Source organism: Curcuma longa, chromosome 4 (assembly GCF_044706935.1).
Source record: "Curcuma longa cultivar G26 ecotype Majalengka, Jawa Barat chromosome 4, ITB_CL_G26_1.1, whole genome shotgun sequence".
In the NCBI taxonomy this organism is placed as follows: domain Eukaryota; kingdom Viridiplantae; phylum Streptophyta; class Magnoliopsida; order Zingiberales; family Zingiberaceae; genus Curcuma; species Curcuma longa.
The window spans coordinates 13424316-13448354 of NC_133864.1; the positions used below are offsets into that span (position 1 = coordinate 13424316).

At 38.0% G+C, this 24039-nt stretch overlaps 4 protein-coding genes and 1 pseudogene across 4 annotated transcripts; 3 read left to right on the forward strand and 2 right to left on the reverse strand.

Annotated features, from left to right (window-relative positions):
- Window positions 1-1274: 1274 nt before the first annotated feature.
- On the forward strand, window positions 1275-5603 carry LOC141826665 (D-3-phosphoglycerate dehydrogenase 3, chloroplastic-like). Its single transcript, XM_074713936.1, has 5 exons — window positions 1275-1913; window positions 3437-3813; window positions 4165-4275; window positions 4492-4587; window positions 4668-5603. Exons 1-5 carry the CDS (start codon window positions 1319-1321, stop codon window positions 5337-5339), a joined length of 1851 nt encoding a protein of 616 aa, XP_074570037.1. The 5' UTR covers window positions 1275-1318; the 3' UTR covers window positions 5340-5603.
- A 4046-nt stretch (window positions 5604-9649) lies between these two features.
- Window positions 9650-10629, forward strand: LOC141828695 (transcription factor IBH1-like 1). Its single transcript, XM_074716154.1, has 2 exons — window positions 9650-10200; window positions 10375-10629. Exons 1-2 carry the CDS (start codon window positions 9650-9652, stop codon window positions 10430-10432), a joined length of 609 nt encoding a protein of 202 aa, XP_074572255.1. The 3' UTR covers window positions 10433-10629.
- Window positions 10630-13097: 2468 nt separating this feature from the next.
- LOC141827673 (aspartyl protease family protein At5g10770-like) lies at window positions 13098-14968 on the forward strand. The gene is made up of 2 exons (XM_074714976.1): window positions 13098-13271; window positions 13353-14968. Exons 1-2 carry the CDS (start codon window positions 13100-13102, stop codon window positions 14600-14602), a joined length of 1422 nt encoding a protein of 473 aa, XP_074571077.1. The 5' UTR covers window positions 13098-13099; the 3' UTR covers window positions 14603-14968.
- A 34-nt stretch (window positions 14969-15002) lies between these two features.
- On the reverse strand, window positions 15003-15563 carry LOC141827116 (uncharacterized; annotated as a pseudogene).
- Window positions 15564-15732: 169 nt separating this feature from the next.
- LOC141826597 (eukaryotic translation initiation factor-like) lies at window positions 15733-21180 on the reverse strand. The gene is made up of 9 exons (XM_074713855.1): window positions 20955-21180; window positions 20234-20305; window positions 19825-19920; window positions 19124-19327; window positions 18298-18392; window positions 18004-18091; window positions 17570-17920; window positions 17243-17485; window positions 15733-17127 (listed from the first exon to the last, which is right to left on the reverse strand). The coding sequence occupies exons 1-9, from the start codon at window positions 21132-21134 to the stop codon at window positions 16138-16140; spliced, it is 2319 nt and encodes a 772-aa protein (XP_074569956.1). The 5' UTR covers window positions 21135-21180; the 3' UTR covers window positions 15733-16137.
- Between the last annotated feature and the right edge of the window lie 2859 nt (window positions 21181-24039).

The window sequence follows — 24039 nt, forward strand, 5'->3', positions numbered from 1 at the left end:
ACCATGATAATATTGGTGGATCTACCATTTTCAACTTTTTTTTCCTTTTCTGACCAGTGGTTTTTTTTACCCAAATAATATTTTATTGGAAAATATAAAAAATCTTAAATGTCTCCAAAATACATCTAAATTTATCACCGGTCATTAAAAAAAATTCAACTGGTCACTTAACCATCTTACCCGTCCATCGAATTTCATTTGTTCACCCAAATATTTTTATAATAATTAAAGTTACTAGATGAATTTAAAGTAAGGAGAAAATAATCATATAATAACTAAAAAAATCATATAACAACTGTGCTTTATTTTATTAAATGAGATTGATTATATGAATTCTTTTATATTTTTAAGATTCATCTCTATTATATAATTATTTATATTTAAATAAATTTTTATTTTTATTTTATTATTATTAATCAAATAAATAAATATAGATACATCGAACTACTTTATTTAAAGTTATTAAATCCATAGAGAATCTCATCAATTGACAATTAAATCAGTAGATTAGAAGACATGTGACAAAATAAAGTGTGAGTAGTTTTTTAAGAACAAATAGTATCAAACTAAATTAATTGATTTAAAAAATATTTTAAATCTTGTTAATAAAAAAAATTGAATAAAAAACCTTATTTTTTATTATTTAATAAAAATTAATTTAATCAATTTTAAAATTCATAATTGAAATTGAAATCGAACATATTTAACTGAAATAACTAATATTTTTTTGTATAAAAAATTAAACTTTCGAATAGATAGCGCTAACCTTTTGAATTATTTGATTCGATCAGTTATTTTAATTGAATTGAAATTTTATTCACCTTTAACTTAAGTGTTCAATTGAGCATTTTTTAGATGACTTTAAATGCATTTAAGCGTTATATATATATATAAACTTTCAACAAAATTAAAAACAATTTTTAATTAAAAACAAAAACAAAAGCAAAACGGACACTTAGACAACGAGGTCCACATCGTTCCCGCGTTATTTAATACTAATCATAAAATTACTTGAATACCCTTTATAATAATTTTTTTTAAAATATATTTTTTAATCAAATATTTAATTTTTATTATTTAATTAATTTTGAAGACGAACATTTTTAATTGGCCATTAAAATAAATTAAAGAATATAAATAAACGGACGGCCTAACTTATCTTTTACAACACCCGAATAATAATAATAATAATAATAATAATGTTTTCTTCCTATTTTCGCTGTGTCTTTATTAAAACCCTACGACACACCATTTCTCGAGAAGTCCGACAGCTAGCTCCACCCACTCTCAACAAACTCTTCGCCAATAACTCGCCGCCATGGTTGCCGTCGCCGCCAAAGCCCTCCTACGTCCTTCCGCCACATCGCCAGAGATCTCTCCCCTCCTTCCCTTATCCTCTTCCTCCTCTGCCTCGTGCCTCTCCTTCCGGTCCTCTCGCTCTCGAATCCCCTTCCTCGGCGTCCGCCTCGCGGATTCCGCCAATCCCAAGATCCCCGCTCTCGGCATCCGGAGGGGGCTTCGAATTGAGGCAGCGGCGAGGCCAACCATTCTCGTCGCCGAGAAGCTCGGGGAGGCCGGGTTGGCTCTGCTCCGGGAGTTCGCCAACGTTGATTGCTCGTACAACCTCTCGCCGGAGGAGCTCTGCGCCAAGATCTCTCTATGTGACGCGCTGATCGTGCGAAGCGGGACTAAGGTCACGCGGGAAGTGTTTGAAGCTTCCAACGGGCGGCTCAAGGTTGTCGGCAGGGCCGGGGTGGGCATTGACAATGTGGATCTGCAAGCTGCCACCGAGAGCGGGTGCCTCGTCGTCAATGCGCCGACCGCGAACACGGTGGCGGCAGCCGAGCACGGGATCGCGCTGCTCGCTGCCATGGCAAGAAACGTCGCCCAGGCCGACGCCTCAATGAAGGCTGGTAATTTTAGATTTTTCACCTCCTCTTCGTCCTCCTTGTTGTTCATATTCTGCAATTTTATTTATATATGTAAGGAAGATAAATTAGCACAATTTTGATCTTTCAAGTAGAGATGAGCGAACATTATTCCAAATCGATTCTTTAACAGTTACATCGTTATTGCATCAAGAAGGGTTCATTTCTCTTCATTTTTTTTTTTTTTGCAATTTAGTTTGAACCTATCCTTTGTTTTTTCCTCGTATCGTTTGATTTTAGTATCTAATTGAGCAGAAATTGTGACGTTCCATAGAAGTTGTGGAATCTGTTGTAGCCAGCAGTATCTGTTGTGAAGAGAATGTTAAGTAGGAAATGGAAACTTAGAAGAACGCTGGAATTTGATATTTCTAGTTTAACTAGGTGTATTTTGTTTGAACTTGGTTGGTAGCCTGATTCTTGTTTAATCTCTCATCTTTTGTTCTTCTGAGTTCTGAGATTGGATTGATGGAAACGTAAATATTTCATTTTTAGCCTGTAAATATTTCATATTTGATTTTGAATTTAGAGCACTTGTTAGTCATATTCAGAGAAACAGAGCAATTCCTTTCTTTTACTTATTTTCGTCCTTTATTATCAAAGTCAGTACCTGTGGGATTCTCCTGTGTTTCTAATGTTTTATTTATTTATTTCTAATCTAAAAATTTATACTCTATCTTTATTATCATTAATAAACCCTTATAATTATAAAAAGATACTATTTTCTCCAATTTTTATTGTTATTGCCTTTCTTTTACTTAAACATCACCTGAACCATTAAGCAAATTCCATGTGCATATCAGGTGTTTTTTTGCTCAATTGTATGATGAAACTGTGCTCAGGGAGCAAAGTAATGCAAACTCTGTAGTTGAGGCATTTCAAAGTTAAGACACACAACTTGAAATTTCCCTAGACTATATTAATGTTGAAGCTAAGATATTCCGTGCTCATGGTCCACATGGACTAGAGCATTGGTCACGATGGGTGCAAGGGGATGTTGTTCACGTCTACAGTGGTGCTTGTGTGTTGGGGGATGTTTTCAACATGTCATCAAAGCTAGACTAATATGTCTGAGTTGTGATGAGTGCAAGTGGGATGTTTGAACCATCTCTACAATGGTACGTATGGGGATTTAAGCTGAGGGTTAAAGCTTGCAAAGATTGATCAATAAATCATTGACAAATATCTGTTTGTGGCGAACATAAAGAATTACTAAAAAAGTTTTCTTTTTCACTCTTAAGGCAAGTCCCTTTCTTCTTCTTCTTCTTCTTCTTCTTCTTCTTCTTCTTTCACTTCTTCCCTCTTCTTTCTCTGCATCTTCCTCGATATATTATGTTAGCAAATTGTGGCCTATTCCATAAACTGAACATGTTTATTCCTTTGTGCATATTTCTTGGTTCTTATATATTAAGAACCTGTCAAGTGTATTGCCTTCGATTGTATTTAAACTAGCACTTTCTCTTTGCAATTTCTTGTATGTATTAGCATGTGTATGTGTTTGTGATATTCAGGTAAGTGGCAACGCAACAAATATGTTGGTGTCTCACTCGTAGGAAAGACACTGGCAGTGATGGGGTTTGGGAAAGTTGGTTCAGAAGTTGCCAGACGTGCAAAAGGACTTGGGATGCATGTGATTGCTCATGATCCTTATGCACCTGCTGATAGAGCCCGTGCTGTTGGAGTGGAGCTTGTATCATTTGATGAAGCCATCTCTACAGCAGATATTTTATCACTTCACATGCCACTGACTCCAACTACTGCGAAAATTTTCAATGATGAAACATTTGCGAAAGTTAAAAAAGGAGTGAGAATCATTAATGTTGCCAGGGGTGGGGTTATCGATGAAGATGCCTTGGTCAGAGCACTTGATAATGGCACAGTTGCTCAGGTGGGTTTCCACTGATATCTTCCAGCTGAGAATCGCTCCTTCAACTCTAATCTAGACTCTGTAGGATGTAACCTAGCTATCAGTTTGACATTCTCATATGCTTGAACTCACATGAACATTATTAGTCAAGCTGCAGATTTGATACATTTACTGCTTTTACTTCTGTGGTGATACTAAACTTGTTTATGCAGGGAGGCAGAATGTCAGGTGAATAAATCTATCGCCATACTGCATGTCCATTATTAGATTATTTTATTATATCTTCAGTCTCCTTTAAAGGGATCATAATAAGTCATACCTTTGTTTAAGTTTGGAAACTAATATTGACTTTGCTAGTTGTAACTGAAACAGGCAGCACTTGATGTATTCACTGTCGAGCCTCCACCAAAAGACAGTAAGTTGCTGATGCATGAAAATGTTATTGCCACTCCTCATCTTGGAGCTAGCACTGTGGAAGCTCAGGTCTGTGTTTCTAATTCACTCATTTTATCTAGTAAAAGAAACTTTTGCTACATCGGCTTTAGAGTGGTTTTCCTGTCAATGTTGATTACTTATGGATACTTGTAGCATGGATGCATAAAAAGCATGCTAGATTAATTTACTCGATACAGCACAGATTATGGGTCCTTTGATTTTATTGTGATCATCTTGTTTAAACATTGTGGTCACGATTATTAGGAAGGTGTAGCTGTAGAGATAGCAGAGGCTGTTATTGGGGCATTGAAAGGTGAACTTGCTGCCACTGCTGTGAATGCTCCCATGGTTCCTGCTGAGGTAAATTATTTTATATTTGGTCTGTATAAATCTGTTCTGCCTTACCAGCCGGAACCTAATATATTTTTTGTTTATGATAGGTTCTTTCTGAGCTATCCCCTTATGTTATCCTGGCTGAAAAGCTTGGCAGATTAGCCGTCCAACTAGTTGCTGGTGGAAGTGGTATCAAGGGGGTTAAGGTTGTGTATACATCTGCCCGAGATCCTGATGACTTGGATACGAGGGTTCTTCGTGCTATGGTCACGAAAGGGATCATTGAACCCATATCCAGTGTGTTCATCAACATTGTCAATGCAGATTATACTGCTAAGCAGAGAGGTCTTCGCATCAGCGAGGAGAGGATTTTCCTTGACAGCTCTCCTGAGATTCCTCTAGACTCAGTCCAGATCCACCTGTCTCATGTCGAGTCCAAGTTCGCCAGTGCCTTGTCTGATGCCGGTGATATAACAGTGGAAGGAAGGGTCAAAGATGGCATACCACATCTCACCCTTGTTGGATCATTCAGTGTAGATGCGAGCCTCGAAGGGAATGTAATATTGTGCAGGAACGTCGATCAGCCTGGTAATATTGGACGAGTTGGAAGAATTCTTGGGGAGCAAAACGTGAATATTAGTTTTATGAGCGTTGGTAGGACAGCACCAAGGAAGCAGGCCATAATGGCGATTGGTGTCGATGAAGAGCCAGATAAGGAAACTCTAAAGAAGATTGGTGAAATACCAGCCATTGAAGAGTTTGTGTTCCTGAAGCTATAGATGCCATCATATTTCATTCTCCTTTTGCATTTCAAGGTCCTGCAAATTCTACAGGCATCTATGAGATACCTTATGGCTTGATTGCCCCAACAAGAAAGCTGTAGGTTGTTGTTGCATCCTGTAGCCACATTTCTTTTTTGTTGCATGATGGATCTGATTTTGGTCAAATGATCATCGTAATAGTATGCATGCCTTTGCATTTTCAAGCATGAGAAGTTGATGTAACATTAGTTACTACATACGATATTATTCAGAATTTTCCCACCCTGGTATTTGGATGCAGCACTTTGAGCAGATGCTTTCTTCAGATTATCTTGGATGTGTTGTTAGTTTTGCAACAAGTAGCCATCATACATGAAGTTCATAACAAGTCCAGTATGTCTTTTGTTCAATTGATTTAGCTAGTCTTACTCAATCCGTCTAGCCTAGCCTAGCCAAATTGGTTGACATCCAATCCATTCAACCTCCTAGAATGAAATCACTAGTCTACTAGAATGATCATTCTGCCTAAGTTAGTTGAATCATCCCAATATAAATGATAAAAGGAAATAATCCCTCATTACATTCTACCAAATATGAGCTAAGTTAACATCTCCAGAACATGGTTGAGTTGATTACTGTGGAGCAGACTTGTTAAAGTGGACAAGGATCAAATTTCGACGAAACTAAGACAATGCTCTCTCCTATAGTAGTCAACTACTTCTCGATTTACCTCCTCATAAATGGTCGTGAAATCGACCGTATAAGACTGTTAGAGTGGTAGACTCTATCTTTTACTGAAGAGTTTAACATCACAAAAAATATCTTGCTGTTTTAAATTTCCTTTATTCCCTTTTCATTTTGTCTTGCAATAGCATACCTTCTCCAAATCAACCTAGCTCAGAACCATAGCAATAATCTCTTTTGGCATTTGGCACCTGCCTGAATTTTTAGTTGGATTCCAGAAAATAAGGATGGATGGGGGCATGTGCATTTCTTTTTCCCTAGTGTCCTAGGAAAGAACTGACCATTTTTTGGGGCACATTTTGTGAGATTTTGGAACTGAGTTTATCTTCTTCCATGGTGCCTCACTTATCCTTTTCCTTCCCTACTCAAAACTTATTTCAAGGACAGCCACAATGCCACACCTCCATTGACAAACCAAAACCCTGTCATTACAAAACAAAACAAGCACTGTGGTTAGCAGTCCATCTGTGCTGAGTCCCACACAGGAAGAAAAAACAAAAGGGTAAAGTGGAAAAAAGAAAGAGAAAGTTTCCAATAATCCTCATATATACTCGAAGACCATGGTTGAAGGTTTGGATGATGTAGCTATCATTCAACTGCATTCAATCATACTCTCCTAATTCTGTACAGAAGTGCTGTGATGTTCACTGCAACTGCCTCATGTTCATGTGATGCAAATCATGGCTTTTGGCTTTCTGACGGAAGCTTTGTGAAAAGCAACTATCAGGGAATTTTGCCAGAGGGGTCTTTTTTTTTTTTTTTTTTTCCCAACAGATAATATATAGTTTCGAACAAGGTACATGACAATGTTAATACTGTTCAACTGAGAATTAATCCTAGTAGATACAATGCATAATTTATCTTCATGATCCCAACACCAGGAAGCTGAAGCATCGAATCTATATCAAAATAATATAAAAATTAGTGTGGACCATAGGAAGTAATGTCTATTTCTATAAACACAGGGATAAGGTTGTCTTCTTCTAAGGATTCTGACCACTCTGCTTTACATCCTAACAATGTAACCTTATCAGCCAAAATTAAGACCATTTTATTTTGATTTCGGATTGAATGATGGCAGAGCATTAAATTTGTGAAGTATAATATTGTTACTTCCATATAATGTTCTGAAAAGAAAAATAAATTTGCAGATTACCAATCAGTTTCATCAGTTTATGTTCAAGACAATTATTGGTATGAATTCAAGAAATAAATACAACTGGTTAAACTGATCATTTTCTGGTGATATCTGTCTATCAACCAAATTACCATAACACTCAATTATACTGCTTAAACAAATGCACGTAAATAACTCAGTGTCTCAGAAAAAGATTAATTTATCAACTAGACTAATTTGTGTGAGTTACACTGACAAAACTTGTCTATCACAATAATTAATTCTCAAAGAGACTGAGGTTCTCTAGCTGATGTTACATGACCCCAGCAGTATGTGAACGAGATCCATGGCTAGCAACATTGATGGCCATTTCCAGCCCTAGGGGAAATTTAAAAGCTTGAATAGTGAAAAGCTGTACTTGGAAACATAATGAAAGAAGGAATCATGTGGAGGCCTAAAGAGTAGAAGCTCCCATGTGGATACCATGTGGGAAGTATCTTGCTTTTGGCAAAGCCATCTGAGAGAGGCTGAAAAGAATGCACCACATTCATCACCATGTTTCGCGGATTCTGCAGCATCCAAGTTGTGAAACCAAATGGTGCATCCCCCCAGAAGAACAATCCCTTGGCTGGGCCTTCAGCTCTCTTAACACACAGTATTTCTGACAAATTAAGTAGCTAGAATTAAGTTTCTACTTCACACTTATTTCTGGTGTCTAATGTCATTGAGAATCTGAGAGAGGCTGAAAAGAATGCACCGCATTCATCACCATGTTTCGCGGATCCTGCAGCATCCAAGTTGTGAAACCAAATGGTGCATCCCCCCAAAAGAACAATCCCTTGGCTGGGCCTTCAGCTCTTAACACAGAGTATCTCTGACAAATTAAGTAGCTAGAATTAAGTTTCTACTTCACACTTATTACTGGTGTCTAATGTCATTGAGAAGCAAACTAGAGACAGTTTCTTGTAAGACATGTTTTCAGTTAATTTTTGTCACCTCCCTATGATAATTATGTAATGGAGGTGCAATCAATATGAAAACTACATTTACAGACTTGTCATGAACTGAGCAACTCTTCCATGTCACATCCACGTGGAGGTCAATCTAATTGATCAGCCAATCAAAATGGATGATGGATTAGGTGTCTCGACGAAACAAACACCATCCAAACATAGGCGTGATGGTTTGGTCACCAAATTTCTTCTGAACATTCTTATAAACAGTAGCCCAAGTTTTGTAAATAGTGAAAGCTAAATTCCGGTAAAACCTTGCTCACTGATTAATTTCGCACTAACAATCTGTTTATTCTCCCTGGATATGGAGAATATCCAATAAAGACCTAATTCAATATGAGGTGCATACGCAACAGAGTGAGAGAGATGACAATTTCATATGACATTTGGGGTCATGATTCCACATGTGAGTCCACTGGCATTATTGTATCAGACCACAATAATAGACAAATGGCTCTGCTACATCATTTTTGTACCAGTCACTATTGCAGAAGGTCGTATTAGCTTAGGTTGCTTGATGAGTTTTTGAGAGAAATGCTAGTGTTTTGCTATGATCTCAACTTGTCCATACTGCCTAACTGAACTTCCATTAGCATTCTCTGCCATTGTTACATCAGCCTGAGCTGTTGTAGCATTGACTGCATTCACCTAGCCATGCCGGAAAAGTAATTATGTCCTAAGAAGACAAAATAATCCTTAATTACAATAAATATGAACTAAGAATTCTACATCATCCTGATGTGAATATCTGCATAGCTAGCTAATATTTAGGAGCTCACAGGCTTTGCTTGCAACTGTGGGTCTTAACAGCCATGTGCATGCATGTGGCCTGTCTCTGCCAAGTAGGACCCTCTTTCTATTGCTCACAAATGAAATGGTTTTAATCATATCTTCTTCCCATGACAGGCTCATTTAAACTCCACTTTTTCAACTTTTTTTTTTAATTTCTGAACCTGTGGTAGCAAATTCAACTTCTTTACCTAAATACACCACTGGGAGTTTCACCTTTTCTGTTTCTCATTATACACCACGGAGTTAGCATGTAAAACTCACAACGATTTACTTCGTCTTACTTTTCCCCATCCATCAATACAGCAGATATAACAGATTGTGTCTTCCTTTGTGCACTAGAAAACAGAAAAGTTAAGTTACTGGACATCTTAAATAATGTTACAGTCAGCATGTGACGCTCTTAGACAAAGACCTATCTTATTTATCCTTCTCTCTTCAATCTATTAGATATGCCAACTCGTATCTCAGTTAGATGAGAAGCCAGAGGGATAAAAAGGTATAGGATCCTCATGAAATAATGTCACATGTTATGCTTCTATGGAAAACCCACTTGGAGACACACATTGTCTCTCTCTCCATCTCTCGATATAAGCGAAGAGAGCCTTTAACTCAGAGCCAAGTTTTACATTGCTTTTCCACTCTCGCATTTGCAAGTAGCCAACATGCAGCTCACAAGCACATTCAAGTTAGTTTTTCTCAAACAAATGCTGCTGGGGGTTCAGCTATCTGCTGCTTCATCCAATAGCATGAGCTTCCATGAGAGGAAAAATGCCATCAAGCTCTCAGCTGATGCTGCAATAGCCTTTGCTAGAGGCAGAACCAGATGGTCTCAGGGTCTCATCACAAACCTCTCCAAGAATGAGAAGAACAAGGACATACTCAAAAGTCTCCTAGGAAGGAAGTATGATAACTTACGCAAACCATACTGCAAATCGTTGAAGATTCCTAGATCCAAGAAGATACTCAGAAGGTGCTTAAGGATGTGTTCGAGAAGGAAGAAGGCAGGAAGAGCACAGCATGATGTCTGTAAAAGTGTCCTTGCAAAGGCATTGGCCAAGAAGAGGATTCAAGTGCTTAAAAAACTTGTACCTGGAGGTGAGTCCATGGATGGGTTCTCCTTATTAGATGAAACTTTGGACTATGCTATGTCTCTTAAAGCTCAGGTTGATGTAATGCGACGTCTTTTGAAAACTTCCAAAGCCTTGAATATCAAGTAAGTGAAGAACCATTACTCCTCCGCTACAATCTTCATCTCTTTTGTGATGAAGCCATGGATTTTTTACTAATTGTTCTGCATCATATGATCTCTATCTCTCATCTATTATCACCTGCAAAACTAGAGCCCGGATATAATCCACAATGCAAGTAAAGCAGCCATCATTTGCAGGCAAATGAAAGCTTGGGGACAAGGAGGCTTAGATTTCACAGCCGGAGGTCATCTTTGAAGGCCTCGCAAAGCCTAAAATCCACATGCAAGTATGTTTTCTGTCAAGAAGGAAACTTAGAAAACTAGGATTGGCCATCCTTTGTTCTGTATTCTAACTTTGCTGCAAAATGTTAAATGTCATATGAAGGCCAACATGTCCAAATTAATGTTTGAGGTTGTATAGCAGTGTAGAAGTGTATTTAGAGAGAGATTAAGTTGGAGTTTATTTCTGGGAGTAGGTGTCACTAGCTAAATTCAATATGAATCCTAGTGATAAATGGGAAACCATCTCCCGGACACCACAACATATGAAAGAACTTAGCTTTTTGGGATAAGAACAATAACAAATCTTACATGAGACAGATCTGCAGGCCATCTACATCTCACACTTGCATTTGTCATCAATCAAACATGAAGAACAAATACAAGCGAGAACAAACTGGAAAACTTATTGCAATTTCCCAGTTTGACATCTTCCACAGTTATTTCAGTCTGGTACAGGTGTGGAACAGAAAGGGAAACAACTCCTAACTATAGTTGTTATTGTTGCCTTTGTGTAGAAAAATGGCAACTAACTCAAGATACAAGTATGCATAGGCACAGTCTTTATGCGCCTTTCAGATGATATTTACACTCAAAAATAAAACTTTGATGTCAAGTTGGCAAACTTACTTTGCCTAATGTTCACCAAGGCTCCTCCAATGTTGGATAATGGCCAACTAATTTATGAGTGGAGAAAAGAACAGATGGAGAAGTTATAAATATTGCCTAACCTACTACCTAATGTATGTCAACATCCTGCTTTCCGACCTACGTACATCCTAATTCTGTGTCACTCAGACGACTTTTCAACTAGAAATCAAAGATAACATTTAGAAACAAAATTTCCAAATGTGAAGACGACCCATATTTCAGAGAGTTAGGTCAGACAAAGACTAGATTGTCCACACACGAAAAAAAGGAACAAAATATCTACTTGAAAAACTTGATCAGTTGAGACCACCTGCAAAAAAGTGGCACAAATGGAAAAACACCCTAGTCTGGCTGTCGTCTAATATGATCTTTACAGAGTAGCATATTAACTGAGCTCACGAATTTCACACTACCATACTCGAATCAAGCTGCATCCTAACATAGCAGAAATCGATTATTGCCCAGCTAACATCAGGGTGTTCTCATTCATCAATGTCCTCTCCGAACCAAGTTATGAAATCTTCTACGGAGAATAACGAAGCGAGGAGACAAAGATCAATGCGTTGGAAAGGGTGCAAAATGGGAACTTTGCGGGATTCTCGTCAAGAATGTGGGGGAAATCTACAATTTTCAATTTACAAAACGTTTCCATTGAAAAAAAAAGGGGGTGGGGGTGGGGGAAACGGTGAGGCGAGGAGAAAAGGACGTTTATGTGGGGGCAAAGGAACGCACCGTACGGTGACAGGGGCAGCAGAGAGTAAACCCTAGATGGCGCAATCTGCCTCCGCCATGGCCGACCGCGCTGTGCTGCACTATGGAAGCTTATCGTGGCCCAGACAGGGCCCCACCGAGAGGGTTGGACGCCAGCACTGCTTCCTCTTCTTTTACTATCAAATCAAACCCTAATTTCGCAATTGTTGTCCCCGAAGTCGGAACGAAGTCTGCCATTAAGGCGCTGCGGGGCTTGATCTCGCCACAGGCAAGCTGCAGAAATCGAGCTGCGTTCGTTCTTCTTCATCCCATGACAACGTCGATCCGATGTCGCCCTCACATTCTCCTTCAGCACATGACAACTTCGATCTAGCCGAGAACGAACGGGCGATGAAGAAGTAGAAGAAGCCAAATGAAATCGAGCAAAAATGGAAGATAAAGAGTTGTGACGATGATTAGTGGAAGAACAAACAGAAATAATTTAAACTTTAATATATAATAATTAAATCTTATATGTCATTTACAAATATATTTTAAATAAATATACATAAACACACTTTTATTAAGTAAGTCGAAGTAAATTACAATTGAACTAAAAAATCTATAAAGAATTATTAATTAAAAATTTGATATTTATATATATAATTACATTTTAAACATTTTATATAAAATGTTTAAAATATTCTACAAAATCTTATATGCCATTTTAAACATTTATATTCTACAAAGAAGTCTGCCATTAATTGACTACTAAAATTATTACATAGTTTTCAAAAATATCTTAAAGTTGTGTTAATTTTAAAAATTTATAATTCTCTATCTAAATTATGAAATCTCTATGATCTTAAATACTTTAAAAATATTTTATAGCATAGATAAAATTTTATAATTTAAATAAATAGAGAGGTATGAGTTTTTGAAATTGATATAATTTTAAAATATTTTTTGAGAGCTAGAATTATGAATATTTTTTGAGAGGTATGAGTTTTTGAAATTGATATAATTAGAAATAGAGGTATTGCCGTAAATAACTTAAACGTGTACTTTCAAATAAAGTCAATATGAAATAATTATCTTTAACGATGTGGGAGCAAGTTAAAGAGAATAGAAACACTTCAAGATTGTTGTTTCAGCGACCCGTGAGGCGAGGAGGCTCCACTCATTTCCACGCTCTGAGCTAATCGATCCAAGCAGCCAGCCATTCCTTGTTTGTTCTCTTGCCAACTCCCAAGATAATCGTCGATTCCCCATTCTCATCTTGATCACCTTCATACCTCCAGCAATGGCGGCGATGACGAGCCATTACCGTCTTCGCTTTCTTATCGTCGTCGTCGTCGTCGTCTCTGTTTTCGCCTTCGCCGGTTGCTTGGAAGTGAAACAATCACTGTCCGCGCAGGAGCTGCGATGGGGAAGGAACAGCCGTCTTCGCCGATTTTCTTCCACTCCCAGGAAAAGTGAGCTCCCAATTCCCACATGCACGTTTGTTTGCGGCTTAATTTTTGCTGTTCAGTTCTCCGACTTTGATTCGCATGCAGATACTGGTGCGGTGGAACTGGAAGTGAGGCGACAGAAGATTCCTGGACTAGGAGCCAAGCGCGGGGAATACAACTCGAGGATTCTGATCGCCGACCAAGCTCGAGTCTCATCGATTCAATCCAGAATCAGAAATGCAATCTCCGAGAAGGAGGAGGACTCGTCCGAAGCGCAAGTCCCTCTGTTTTCAGGAATCAAGTTTCAGACTCTGAACTACGTGGTCACCGTCGCGGTCGCCGGCAGGAACGCCACCGTCATCGTCGACACTGGCAGCGACCTCACCTGGGTCCAATGCAAGCCATGCACCTCCTGCTACGCGCAACAAGACCCTCTCTTCGACCCATCCGCCTCCACTTCCTACCGAAACATCCCCTGCAACTCCACCTCCTGCCTCTCCCTGCAGGCGGCCACCGGGAACGCTGGAGTCTGCGGCGCCCACCGCTGCAATTACCTCGTCGACTACGGCGACGGCTCCTACTCCCGCGGCCTGCTGGCGCTCGAAAGGATCGACGTCGGTGGAACAATCATAGAGAATTTCGTGTTCGGCTGCGGTTTCAAGAACCATGGGCTCTTCGGCGGGACTGCTGGGATCATGGGGCTCGGAAGAACTCCGCTCTCTCTGGTGCACCAGACCACCGCTCAGTTCGGGGGCGTCTTCTCTTACTGCCTCCCCACGAGGCTGCTCAGCTCCTACGGCTCTTTAGTCCTCGGAGATGACCCTGCAGCTTACAAGAACTCCACCCCAATCTCCTACACGAGAATGCTCCAAGATCCCCAACTAGCTCCCTTCTACTTCCTCAACCTCACCGGCATGACGGTCGGCGGCGTGCCGCTCCAGGAGGCCGGCTTCTCGACCGGAAAGATCCTCATCGATTCAGGAACCGTGATAACCCGACTCCCGCCGTCGGTCTACCGCGCATTCAAAGCGGAGTTCGTGAAACAGTTCTCCGGCCATCCTCCTGCGCCGAGCTTCTCGATACTGGACACTTGCTTCGACTTGTCTGCCTTCGAGGAGGTGACAGTTCCCAGGCTGAGGATGGAGTTCGAGGGCGGCGGCGGAATGACGGTGGACGTCACCGGCATCTTCTACTTCGTCAAGAAGGATGCTTCCCAGGTTTGCCTGGCGGTCGCCAGCCTGCAGTACGAGGGTCAGGTTGGGATCATCGGGAATTACCAGCAGAAGAATCAAAGGGTGGTGTATGATACGCTGTCTTCCAGGATTGGATTCGCAGAAGAGGCTTGCGGCCAATGAATCATCATCGCCGGGAAAAGTTCTTCTGGCCAATCTTGTCTGCATTAGCCATGGACCATAGTCAAGCTTATCGCCGTTCAGAATCGTGTAAGAATAGAGAACTTCGATCGGCCACCTTTGGCTGGTTCCGGAGATCCTTTATTTCGAATAAAAGCAATTCAATAGAGTCCGTGAAGGGAGTCGCCATGGAAATTGCCATTAATGTACTGTATCGTAAATAAAGGTCCCCTACAGATGCTTAATGGAGTGAGGAGGTTTATTTTGATCCTGTTCTCCATGTTCATAGCTTTCCTCTGTTTTCCAATGGATCGCATGGCATTCCAAGCAACACACATCAACTTTAATCATATTTGTTTGTCATCAAAACATGAAGAAAGATTGTTTCTTCATTTAACCATTATGAAAAAGCAGCATACACCAAATTTCAAATACTGTTCGAATGGCGACGCAAAAGTGACGATACAGAAGCTTCAAAACAGCTCTAATTCAAGTTAAGGCAAGCAGAAGAAGAAGGCAAGCGAAGGCATCGAGTGGCAAAAGAGAATAATGATAATAGCAACGCTGTGTCATGGATGTGGAGCTGTTATAAGATCTGGGCGTTGTGGCCGAGCCACCACTCCTTTTTGAGTCGATTCGCCATTTCCGGTCGTCGAGTTCCGAGTTCTCCCCTGTAAATTTCTCACTTTTCTTATCATCTGACCCTGCAAAGAAAACTGACTCGATAGATTTGCATACAAATAAGCTTGAGTTGATCTCTTTCATGAACAAAAGAAAAACCTTTACTATGAAATGGTGGGTCTTCCAAGAGATGCCTCATCTGGTGAAGCTGATCCTTCCCTCCATGGGTGTCATCAGTAGCAGCCACAATCCACTTGACTTGAACAAACACGAGGAGAACAGAGAGGAGAAGCGTAAGCTTCATTCTAGCTTAATGACTGCTGTTCTGAACCAATAGATGCATATAGAAGGATGACGCTAAAGAAGGAACAAATCTTTCTCTGAAACAGTAGTATGATGCTTCATTAGTGGAGAATAACTATATGCTTAAGCAGATGCGTTCAATTTGCAAAAAGAATCATGTCCTTCTTCCCCAATAAGCCTCAAAAGTTGGAGAAGTAAAAGATAAAATGGAGCAGAACAAACATAACAAGGTCTAAACATACTGTAGAAGTCATTACAAGTCATAACTAATATTCCATGGATCAAAGCCATGCCATTTGTTAATCTTCAGACGTGTTACAAGATTTCACAATAATGTACAAGTTATGAGCTTTATAACTGCTCACAGAACCACACAGGATAAAATGCACTGTATGTTTCTCAATTTTATATTGAAAGATGGAATGCATAAAGAGAAGGGAAAAAGGATTTGTATGTAGCCACTTATTAATAGAGAGGCACATAATGTGGAAGAAAACTGCTTTAGCTGGAGTAGCCTTCATGGTTTTCATCTTTGAACGGGATGCCTCAACATGCAACCAGAGTTGTTTCAATGTCGGCTGAATGTGGTAACACACGAGAATGGGCATCCCAGGTCATACTAACAATTTCTCGCAAACCTTCACGTCTGCTGCTTGTGCATTTAATATGACCTGCCCACTGGGGCTTGATTTGAGAGTTTGCAGCACAGTGTCAAAAATTGCAGACTTAAAACTGGAATCTTCTACCTTCTTGAGAGTTTCTTCCACTACTTTGAAGTCTACAGCGCCAAATAGAAGCAGTTTACCAATAACTTCACCAAAATGTGAAGGGGCTTTTGGCAAATCAATGCCGACATCATCCAGAGTTGCCCCGTAAAGTAAACAACCTGTCCCCAAATTCCTTGGAGTAAGCACTTGCTTATGTATCAAGTACTCCAAAAGCTTCACTAGAGGATCCAGAGTTGAAGGGCCCTTGTCCAGAGCTATGTTTATGGCTTCCTTAACGACTTCAGGATGGTATTCTGGACTCTTCAGTTCCTCGACACATTGAACTGCCTCATCTAGAATCTTGATGTGAAAATACTCTTCCAGAAGGGCAACTGTTTTCTTTCGTAGCTCATTAGGATTGAATTTTGATGTTGATATTGGCTTTTCTGGAAGTAGTACAGGCCTTGAGGACACTACTCTTTGATCTGGGGAATCTGATATGCCTGAGACAAGGGGAGAAGTAGAAGGTGGCATGCCGCTGCCCTTCAAAACTGCGCTAGTCTTTCCACTACCAGGTAAGAACTTAGAGTTGATGGAAGGTGAATTAGCCACCAATGGACCATGGCCATAGTTAGCTTTACCTCTTTGCATGGACGTGCTGCGTGGAACTTCCCAGTGATCCCTGTCTAACCCAGGCATTCCAGGCATCTTTCTCATTCCAGGCATACCGGGCATCATGCCCCCAGTTCCAGGTATGTTGTTAGGAAATCCAGTAAGACCCGTACCTCCTAAAGCACCACTCTCACGATTATTTCTCAAGCTTGCAGTTGCACCAGGACGTAACCCAAGATTTTTTTCTGCTTCTGAATGAATTTCACTAATGGTTTTGGCCTTGACCTGAAAAATCAGGAAAACAACCATTTCTCAAGAAGATTACAATCTCCAAACAACATGCAAATCCTAGTTGCAAGTGGAACTTTAAAGTCAATGAGGGGTACCAGGTAAATCTTACCTCTTCACGACGTGGGATCCAACTGTTTGCACGAAGGTCAAGCACGTCACGAACCATAAATCTTAGCCGTTGTACAAGTTGTGGATTTCTAGTTAGTTCTTTCAACCGGTTGAAATAGGCATCATTAAATCGACGAGACTTTGGGCTCTCATCCAGCTGTTTACCTATTGTATTAAATAGCTGACAAATTGCCTCCACATTTTCCTCAGCTGGACAGGTTTTCCCATCTTGCCCCATAAGCTCCTGCACACAGTGTAACTCTCTAGAGAAAATTTCCTTGAAGAATCATCTCAAGTATAAACAAGAAATAGGATTAGCATAAACTACCTGAGCTACATGATGAATTATTTTCTCAGGCACCATTTTCTGCTTTAAAAGCTCACCAATCAGACGAATGTTACCGAGTGTACGGAGCTTCACCATTCTCTCTTTATCCTTACGTTCCATTTCTTGGTCAGGCCCAGTCAATTTTCTCACTTCAGCCCTCAGGTTGTCAGCACCTTCAAATGCCTCTTGGCAATTATTTAAGAGTACACGCTTGAATGTCATCTCCTTCCCACCTCCTTCTTCAGGAGGGAATGTACCAAGCTTTTCATTCAAGTCAAAACACAGTTGAGCGTACATAGGACAGAATGTTGGCTCAAACACAGCTTTCTCAAAAATGAGAGTAATGACATCCTGCAGAAAGGTGTTCATTGAATGAAATTTACAGAAGTTTTAAACTCAAAGTAGAGATTAAGAGCAAGTTGCAAGATAAAAACCATGAGAATATCAGGTGTTGTGATTCCAACATCAATCAATTGGCCTTTGAGAACATCAAATTTTTCTGGCGTTAGCTTGTTCAGTATACTGCAACAGAAATCATAATTTTAAAACCAAAAACTTTATAAAGAATCCAATTTGTGAACTTCTTAAAATAAAGTGCATAGAGAAATGAGCCTCAATGAAATGGAAGAGTACTTCTGTGATGCACATGATATACTACTTTCTTATCTAGAAGAAATAAATCATGAAAATTAACAAATTTTGCAACTACTAGTGATTAGTTTAATTACCCTTTGACTGTTTTTAAAACCCGATCCTTGTCACTGAGATTGCCTCTTCGAGCAGACCATGGGACTTCAGCCTTGAGCAAAGTAGTAGATCCCACCTAATATATTGCCAGTGGAAGGAGAATGTCAGCATACAAACAAAAATATTTAAATTGCAAGATAAGAAAATGTATAAAAGAATATAACCAAGGTGCACGGTACAACCATTTCAATATGGGAATTGTGGAAGTACATATAAAAGCAAGTGATGTAGCAAGAAGGATGAACGCTCGTTGTGGAGAAAATAAATTTACAGAGAGAACTCAAACTAACTTTATTGTTTGGAAGATTAAAGAAACAAAGGCTTAAGTTTTTTTTAAAACCCCAAAATTCGCCTTAATAATGAAAAATCTATTCCCTGATTGCTTGGAAAACAAATATCAATTCTAAAATAACTTATCCTATTAATATAATTTTCCTTACTTTGTCTTAACTACTTAAAATAAAAGTTAGATCAAAAAATAATACAAACTTTCATATTTCAAAGCTCCAAATTTAACCTTCTAATTTTAAACCGCATTAGCAAAATTATGCAAATGTAGAAGGACTAGGCACATTAGGAAGATATAAAGATGTCCTTATTCTCTTATGGGTGGTGGGGGTGGGAATTTTATATGGTTCAGACATTCAAGTTCAACCTACATTAGAAGAACAAGTGAGAACAGTGCAATTTTAACCTTGATGTGATTCAATAAGATTAAACTCAAAAAAGCAGAAAAATCACTCTAACTGGGTTAGCAGAAGGACATGAAAGTAGTAAAATTTCAATTGAATTGATTTAGCATATTACCATTGGAGCAGAAGAAGCATATTGAGAACCCTGCTTATTGGATTGGCTTATTTCTTGGTGTCTGGAGTTCAATGTAATTGATTCTTTATGGTCGCGTGATGTATCCCAAGACCTTTCATTTATATGTGAGGTAGATTGCCCAGAACGATCACGCCAATCTCGACTGTCTGGTTCAAAATTGCGATTCTGTGATTGACTTACCAACTGGAGTGCAAAGACATCCAAAAAAAATTAGTAGAGGTAAATGAAGCATACAAAAACATAACCGGAGTGGAAAATGATTTATTTTCTGTATAACCTAAGATTGCCAACAACGAAAAAAAGACCAGACAGTTTATGAGAGCCTCAATTAGCTCCACATTGTATATTAGATATAATAAGAATCACCAGGAGAGTTCAAATGAACTTTGGAGAGTCTTTCCTCAGGAACAGAATTACATGGTCATACACTTTGATTAGGTCAGAAGTAAACTGGCTGAACATGTTCACTCAATTATTTTTTCAGAGGAAAGAAGTATTGTCTGCTATGGGACATGAGGGCCTGTAACCTAATATGCACTTGCAAAAACCAGCCTACATGATTGGAATCCCACATCAGTTCAATGACTGGTGATTTTGGCAAGGGATAAGTCTTAAGATGCAGAAAAATTCAGAGTTAAGTTGTGACAACAAAAGAATATATATAGAAAAAATTATCATACATTAGCATCACGATGCCCCCAAGTTTGACCTTCAGGAAAAAATTCTGCCTCTATCTCCTGCTTCAGCTTCAAAATATCATCTGTCATCCGAGCAGCCTGTCAAACAAAAATACTTATTTAAAGTCCTGAAAAAAAATCATTTTTTACATTTCATAATTGATCAAAAAAGAACATGGCAATGAGTTGGACTGATGATTATCAAACAATGATAAACCATATTGTATAAATCACTTTAGAGGAAGCTAGTTGACCTAAGAATAGTCACCTCAATTAGCTAAAGTGTAAGAAATATATGCACTAAAAATATCAGAGACTAAAATGTCATACAAAAACATAATTCAGTCGACATGAAGAGATTATAGTATGATATAATAAAGAGATCAAAACAATTAAATATTTGGATGTGTACCTCACGAAGTTGTAGAAGCTGCTGAGTAGTGTAACGAATGCATTCACGGCTTTCAAATCTTGAATCTCCAATCTGCCAAAACAGATATACATTTTAAGGAAACATGTACAGCAAGCACACATCTCTTGAAGCAAAAGCAATGACGATTTGATCCATGGAAAACCAAAAATTACAGTTGTCAAATTTATATAGCATAATAATCATATAACTCCAATTAGTTCAACAGAATACAGACGGTCTCGGTAGCAGGAGACGCAAGAATCTTCCATAAGCATGTCACAATGAGTTAATTACCAGGCAAACAAACTACATATGCAGTTAGCCAAAAAAAAGATCAAACAATCAATATCATGCCCCATGCTGGGAAAAAAAAACAGAACTTACAGTAGGACTTAATATGAAGTTAATAAACTAGATAGACATGAGGCACTTAATGAGAAATGTGTGGTTTTCATGGAACATTATTCTTGAATAAGAACAGAACCGCATCTCCTATTAGCTAACGCTGGAAACCATTACATCTGAAAGGATTTAAATTACTAATTTTAAATTGTTTTTTCTCATTAGAAAGATCGAACGCTTCCCTGTTCGATATTTCTAGGAGCACATTATTTGACCAGAGAACCCATCTCCAAATTAAAAGCAGGCAATTCAAAGACGCGACCTTTATCGAAATTAAAAAAAAAAACCTCAATATCTCTCGGGAGCATTCCCCACCTACCGTGAGCGAAAGGGTCTTGCCAGCGCCGCCAAGGGGGCGAAGGACGGGGAGATTGGCGGAATCAATGGCTCCAGAGGCCGCAGAGTCGAACCGATGTGCGAAAATTCTGCTGCCTCGATTTCCGCCGCCGGGCCTCAAGCTGATCACGGTGGGATCCGACTGCATATCTCCGTGAATCATCTTCTATCGTTTCTTGTTGTCTCTCTTTCACGAACAAACAATCGTATTGCTTGATAGGAAATCGGAGAAATAACGAGAGTAAGGAAATCGGATGAGAGGCGGATCGGATTGATCAATCAAGCGTATTGCTGGTCCCTAAGAATTACATAATCTCTCTTTATATAGGTACATAAGAATTTTTTTTTAACGGAAATTTTTAACGGAAAAGAGAAAACATCTAACGATTTATTTTTTTAAAATAAATATAAATCTATTCTAAAATAAATAAATAAATATAAAAATAATATTTTAAATGAGCTATTTGAATATATTTATTAACAAATACTATCATTCTATTTTATCAATGTAGGATGTGTTGAAATTAAATTTAATTCTCAAAATAATTTTTTTCAAAATTTACACGTAAATACAAAATTTCTATGAGTGAGAATAGATCTTGATATCCTATGTGACTTGAGTATATTGTCAACAAATATTTGGACAAGACGGACAACTGTATAAGGATGTGATAATGGATTAAAAATATTCTATATTTGTTCGGGTATAAGAAGGGGTTGAAGAAGACCCGATCTGGCAATATTTTCTCCTTTATTTATTTAGCATAAGTCACATTCAACAACAAAGTTTTTAATGTCTTTTTTCATTCCTTTCCAATAGAAGATATTTCAAATTCATTTATAGGTGCATAAGAAATCAGAATGTCCAACAATTGATGAAGAATAAAATTCCTCTAATGTTATTCTCTTTTCCTTTGAATTTGTTGGAAGGAAGAGTTGGATGAAAAATTCTGCCTTTATATTTCAAAAATTTTTCATTTCAAGAATAGTGGGATTCGGATGATGAATTTTATAGTATGTTATGAAAGAGAGTTAGGGCGGTTGAATTTTTTTTAGCTCTCTTTTTTATGTTGTCTAAGTTCTTGTAAGTTACTAAAGATATATCAACAAACTCCATTTGATTTGGAAGACGAGATAAAGCATAAACCATTGTATTCTCTATTCCTTTCTTATAAACAATTTCATAATCATATCCTAAGAGTTTCTTGATCTCTTTATGTTGATCCATGTTAGAGATACATTGATCAGACTTTTATATATGATTAGTTTGTATTTGAAAGCATTGGCCAAGTAGATATGATCTCCATTTTGTAAGGCATGTATGATAGCCAATATCTTTTTTATCATAAGCAAACATCTATTGATGTTGAGGAGATAGTGCTGCAATCTGCAAGTAAAAGTTAATGGTTGTCCTTTTTGCATAAGAATTGCTCCAATTTTAACTCTGAATGCATTGGATTGAATGACAAATATCTTATTGAAATTAGGTAGTGTAAGAATTGGTATTGTCAACGTAGTCTCTTTTAATTTTTGAAATGTCTTTTCTATTTAAGATACCATTTGAATGTATTTTTCTTCAATAAAGTTGTTAGTGACTTTTCATAATTTTTTTTACAAATTTATACTAATACCCTATGATATCCAAAAAATCTCGTAGTGCCTTGATATTTTTTGGGGTGGGTCACTCCTTCATAATCTGTACTTTTGAGGGATCGACATCTACTCTCTCTTGGCTGACAATATGACCAAGGGATTTCATCTTAGTTGTCCCAAAACTGCATTTAGGTCTTTTCACAAAAAGAGGATGTTTATGCAAAAGAGTGAGTACCTTATATAGATGATGTAAATGATCTTCAAATGACGAAACTATAAACAAGAATATCATAAGAAAATAACACAAACTTACGAAAGTAAGGTTTGAAGATATCGTTCATCAAACTTTGAAAGGTGAAAAGTATATTAGTTAAGACAAATGACATGACTAAAAATTCATAATGACCATCATGAATTTGACAAATTATTTTTGGAATATCTTACTAATGAATTATTATTTGATGGTAGCCTGAATAAAGATCTAACTTTAAAAAGAATGAAGCACCTCCTAATTTATGAAGGTGATGCAACTGATCTTCAAATGATGAACTATAAATAAGAATATCATCAAAGAAAATAATACAAACTTATGAAGGTAAGATTTGAATATATTGTTCATTAAACTTTGGAAGGTGAAAGGTGTGTTAATTAAACCAAATGGTATGACTAAAAATTCAAAATGACCGTTATGAGTTCAAAAAGCTATTTTTGGAATATTTATCTATTAGTAACCTGAATAAAGATCCAACTTTAAGAAGAATGAAGCACCTCCTAATTTATCAAGTAGTTCATCAATGATATCAGCTTGAAGTATCTCCTATACAATTTTCTGATCAATTTCCTCCTTCTAAACATGAGGATAGCGATAACGCCTAACATTTGTCGGTGTACTCTCCTATATCAGAGGTATACGATGATCATATGAGCGTTGTAGAGGAAGCCCTTTTGGCTCAGCAAATATCTTAGGAAATAAAGAAAGTCTCTAATTCTTGAGAAGTATGTGATGTATTTCTAGATTTCTTCTTGATGTAGAGTTGCATGAGAAAAATAAAATAATTTCTCATTAATAATCACTCTATTTGATGACTACTGATTGATGTAATAGTATCTTGTCTTTTATTTTTGATGCAAACTTCTTTTCCTTGATCTTGGAAGTGTATTGGTAGCTGAGAGAAATTTCATATCTCTTAATGTTTTTAACCATATTGTGCTACAAGTATGACATTGCATCCGTCTAGGGGTAGAAGAAAGATTTTGTGGTTAATTCATAGTTTAGTGAGAAAATTTTAATATTAGCATCTTTTCTTGGACTTAAATGATCTTCCATCTACCACTTTTACATCAAATGTAGATGTCTGCTCTACTTTTTGTTTAAGTCTTCTTGTCAAAGTTGAGTCTAGAAAATTACTAATGCTTCCTAAGTCTATAACTATTGTCACTAGTTGTTTTTTTATGAATCTTTTTATCTTCATTGT

What these genes read in the sequence shown, in the direction of transcription:
- LOC141826665 (XM_074713936.1), top strand. Translation starts at nt 1,319, where the DNA reads ATGGTTGCCGTCGCCGCCAAAGCCCTCCTACGTCCTTCCGCCACATCG. An exon ending in CTAGCACTGTGGAAGCTCAG is followed by an intron (nt 4,276 to 4,491) that starts GTCTGTGTTTCT and finishes CACGATTATTAG; the next exon opens with GAAGGTGTAGCTGTAGAGAT. An exon ending in CTCCCATGGTTCCTGCTGAG is followed by an intron (nt 4,588 to 4,667) that starts GTAAATTATTTT and finishes TGTTTATGATAG; the next exon opens with GTTCTTTCTGAGCTATCCCC.
- LOC141826597 (XM_074713855.1), bottom strand. Translation starts at nt 21,134, where the DNA reads ATGATTCACGGAGATATGCAGTCGGATCCCACCGTGATCAGCTTGAGG. An exon ending in GTTTTAAAAACAGTCAAAGG is followed by an intron (nt 18,092 to 18,297) that starts GTAATTAAACTA and finishes TTTCTGTTGCAG; the next exon opens with TATACTGAACAAGCTAACGC. An exon ending in GGATCCCACGTCGTGAAGAG is followed by an intron (nt 17,128 to 17,242) that starts GTAAGATTTACC and finishes CTGATTTTTCAG; the next exon opens with GTCAAGGCCAAAACCATTAG.
- LOC141828695 (XM_074716154.1), top strand. Translation starts at nt 9,650, where the DNA reads ATGCAGCTCACAAGCACATTCAAGTTAGTTTTTCTCAAACAAATGCTG. An exon ending in TCCAAAGCCTTGAATATCAA is followed by an intron (nt 10,201 to 10,374) that starts GTAAGTGAAGAA and finishes CATCATTTGCAG; the next exon opens with GCAAATGAAAGCTTGGGGAC.
- LOC141827673 (XM_074714976.1), top strand. Translation starts at nt 13,100, where the DNA reads ATGGCGGCGATGACGAGCCATTACCGTCTTCGCTTTCTTATCGTCGTC. An exon ending in TTCTTCCACTCCCAGGAAAA is followed by an intron (nt 13,272 to 13,352) that starts GTGAGCTCCCAA and finishes ATTCGCATGCAG; the next exon opens with ATACTGGTGCGGTGGAACTG.